General features: G+C 40.1%; 1 protein-coding gene across 1 annotated transcript; it reads right to left on the bottom strand.

The window, feature by feature from the left end:
- Positions 1-206: 206 nt before the first annotated feature.
- LOC126071486 (26S proteasome non-ATPase regulatory subunit 6-like) lies at positions 207-821 on the bottom strand. The gene is made up of 2 exons (XM_049875681.1): positions 689-821; positions 207-656 (listed from the first exon to the last, which is right to left on the bottom strand). The coding sequence occupies exons 1-2, from the start codon at positions 764-766 to the stop codon at positions 207-209; spliced, it is 528 nt and encodes a 175-aa protein (XP_049731638.1). The 5' UTR covers positions 767-821.
- Between the last annotated feature and the right edge of the window lie 2,031 nt (positions 822-2,852).

The following is a 2,852-nucleotide window of genomic DNA, read 5'->3' on the forward strand; positions in this document are numbered from 1 at the left end:
TTCACGTGACTTAAGATATTTTTCACTAATGAATAATTCAAATGACATATTTCAGCATTACTGTACTTACCTTTAAAGGTGTTTAAAAAAGAAAGTAAAATTGAAAGAAACAACAGTGCAATATTTATACAGTTGAGCTGGGAACACAATGAAGTAAGCTATAAAAATTCCAAATATCTCTAAAGGAAATCCTTTGTTTCATGGTTTTACATATTAATTACACTGGAACGTTTCTGAACTCTGTTTAGTAGCAGACCTCCTTTCTTGATAGTTTCTTGGCACTGCCAGTTCTTGCTATCAGGTCTGTTGGTTTCTACGATTTCATTCACTTTGTCTATTTTGCAGTGTAGTCTCCTAGCAGCAATAAACCTGGAGATTTCCTGATCAATGAATTCCATGCCAACACCAAAGGCTTCTGCCATATAGTCAAGGGTTTGTGACCTATATGTTTCCAGCAGCTGGCTATAGGCATAAATTCTCATTTCTCTTACATAGTATTGATAATGAGAAGCAAAGAGCCAGTCCTTTTTCATTTCTTGTTCCACAACAGCTAACAACTGGAAGAAACTGGGTAAGGACATACATAGAGTGAAAACAGAACTGCCTAATGCTGGAAGACTATGTAACACTTCAAGAATCTCTGCTTCTTTACTAACCTTTCCTCTGAGATCTCTGCTCCTTCACTAACCTCTTCCCTGAGATCTAGTCTTTCTAAGGCAATCCTGGTGACGTGGACAGTGTAAGTCACAAAGGTCTTATAACCCATAAGTTCTCATCAATCGCATTTCCAACACGAGCAGAATGGATGTACCTTTTTTTTGTTGTGGTGGTGGTGAAGCCTACACGCCAAAACATCTACAAACACAACAACTTCCACATTTACAACTTAATAGTATTGGTTACATTTTTCATATTGTGTCACCATTGTTGCTACCATTCAAAATATTCCAGCACCATTAACATTATTAGCTCAATGCCCACCAAACAAAAATTCTCCCCACCTTGCTTTCCCACCCCTGATAAACACTAATAATCTTTGATTTCTATAAACCCAAAACCAAACCCAGTGCCGTCGAGTCAATTTCGACTCATAGTGACCCTACAGGACTGAGTAGAACTGCCCCATAGAGTTTCCAAGGAGTGCCTGGCGGATTCAAACTGCCGACCTTTTGGTTAGCAGCCGCAGCCGTAGCGCTTAACCACTATACCAACGGGGTTTCCTTGATTTCTATATATTTGCTTATTTCATATAAGTGAGATCATACAGTATTTGTCCTTTTGCAACTGACTTATTTCTTTTGTGCTTGTGTATGTGTAAATAAATACGCTTTGGAGAATTTTTTTTTCCATTGTGTTTTTTTTGTTTAATTGTTCTTTGGATGAAGGTTTACAGAGCAAATTAGTTTCTCATGAAACAATACACATATTGTTTTGTGACATTGGTTGCCAACCCTGTGATGTGTCAACACTCTTCCCTTCTCGACCTTGGGTTCCCCATTTCTGTTGGTCCAGCTTTTCTGTTCCCTCCTGCCTTCTTCATCCTTGCCCCTGGGCTGGTGTGCCTATTTAGTCTGGTATACATGGTTGAGCTATTGGGTTATTGTTTGTTTTATAGGCCTGCCTAATCTTTGGCTGAAGGGTGAATCTCAGGAGTGACTTCAGTATTGAGTTAAGAGGTTGTCTAGAGGCCATACTCTTGGGGTTTCTCCAGTCTCTGTCAGACCAGTAAGTCTGGTCTTTTTGTGTGTGTGTGTGTGTGTGTGTTTGACTTTTGTTCCACAGCTTTCTCCAGCTGTGTCCAAGACACTCTATTATGATCCCTGTCAAAGCAGTTGGTGGCAGGAGCCGGGTATCATCTAGTCATGCTGAACTCAGTCAGGTGGAGGCTGTGGTAGTTGTGGTCCGTTAGGTGATCGGCTTATTTCACTCAGCATAATGTTTTCAAGGTTCATCCTTGATGTGGCATGCATCAGCACTTCATTTCTCTTTAAGTCTGTGTAATATATCAGTTTCTCTCTCTATATATACGTATATACCACATTTTGTTTATCTGTTTACCTGTTGGTGGACATTGCAGTTGTTTCCACCTTTTGTCTATTATGAATAGTGCTGCAATGAGCATTGGTGTACGTGTCTGTTCATGTCGCTGCTTTCAAGCCTCTTGGGTAGATACCTAAGAGTGGAATTGCTGCATCAGGTCATATGGTAGTTCTAATGTCTTAGTCATTTTGTGCTGCTATAACAGAAATACCACAAATGGATGGCTTTAACAAAGAGAAATTTATTCTCTCACAGTCTAGTAGACTACAAATCCAAATTTAGGGCATCAGCTCCAGGCAGAGGCTTTCTCTCTGTCAGCTCTGAAGGAAGGTCCTTGTCGTCAATCTTCCCCTGGTCAAAGAGCTTCTCTGTGCAGGAACCTTGGGTCCAAACGATGCGTCCTGCTCCTGGCACTGCATTCTTGGTGGTATGAAGTCCCCCTGTCTTTCTTTTATATCTGAAAAGAGATTGGTTTAAGACAGTATCTAATGTTGTAGTTCTCATCGATATAATTCCTGCTAATCCATCTTATTAACATCATGGTGATAGGATTTACAACACACAGGAAAATCACATCAGATGACAAAATGATGGACAGTAACACAACACTGGGAATCATGGCATAGAAATTGATACACATATTTGCGGGGGGATACAATTCAATGCATGACATCTATGCTCAACATTTTGAGGAACTGCCAAACTGTGTTCCTCAGCGGCTATACCCTTTTACATTCTCACTAGCAATGGACGAGGGTTCCATTTTCTCCATGACCTCACCGACACTTGTTGGTTATGTTTTGTTTTTAAAA

Source organism: Elephas maximus, chromosome 1 (genome assembly GCF_024166365.1).
Source record: "Elephas maximus indicus isolate mEleMax1 chromosome 1, mEleMax1 primary haplotype, whole genome shotgun sequence".
Taxonomy (NCBI): Eukaryota; Metazoa; Chordata; class Mammalia; order Proboscidea; family Elephantidae; genus Elephas; species Elephas maximus.

Coding starts and splice junctions, on each gene's coding strand:
- LOC126071486 (XM_049875681.1), bottom strand. CDS start 766: ATGGGTTATAAGACCTTTGTGACTTACACTGTCCACGTCACCAGGATT. Junction 657..688: donor GACTAGATCTCAGGGAAGAG/GTTAGTGAAGGA, acceptor CTCAGAGGAAAG/GTTAGTAAAGAAGCAGAGAT.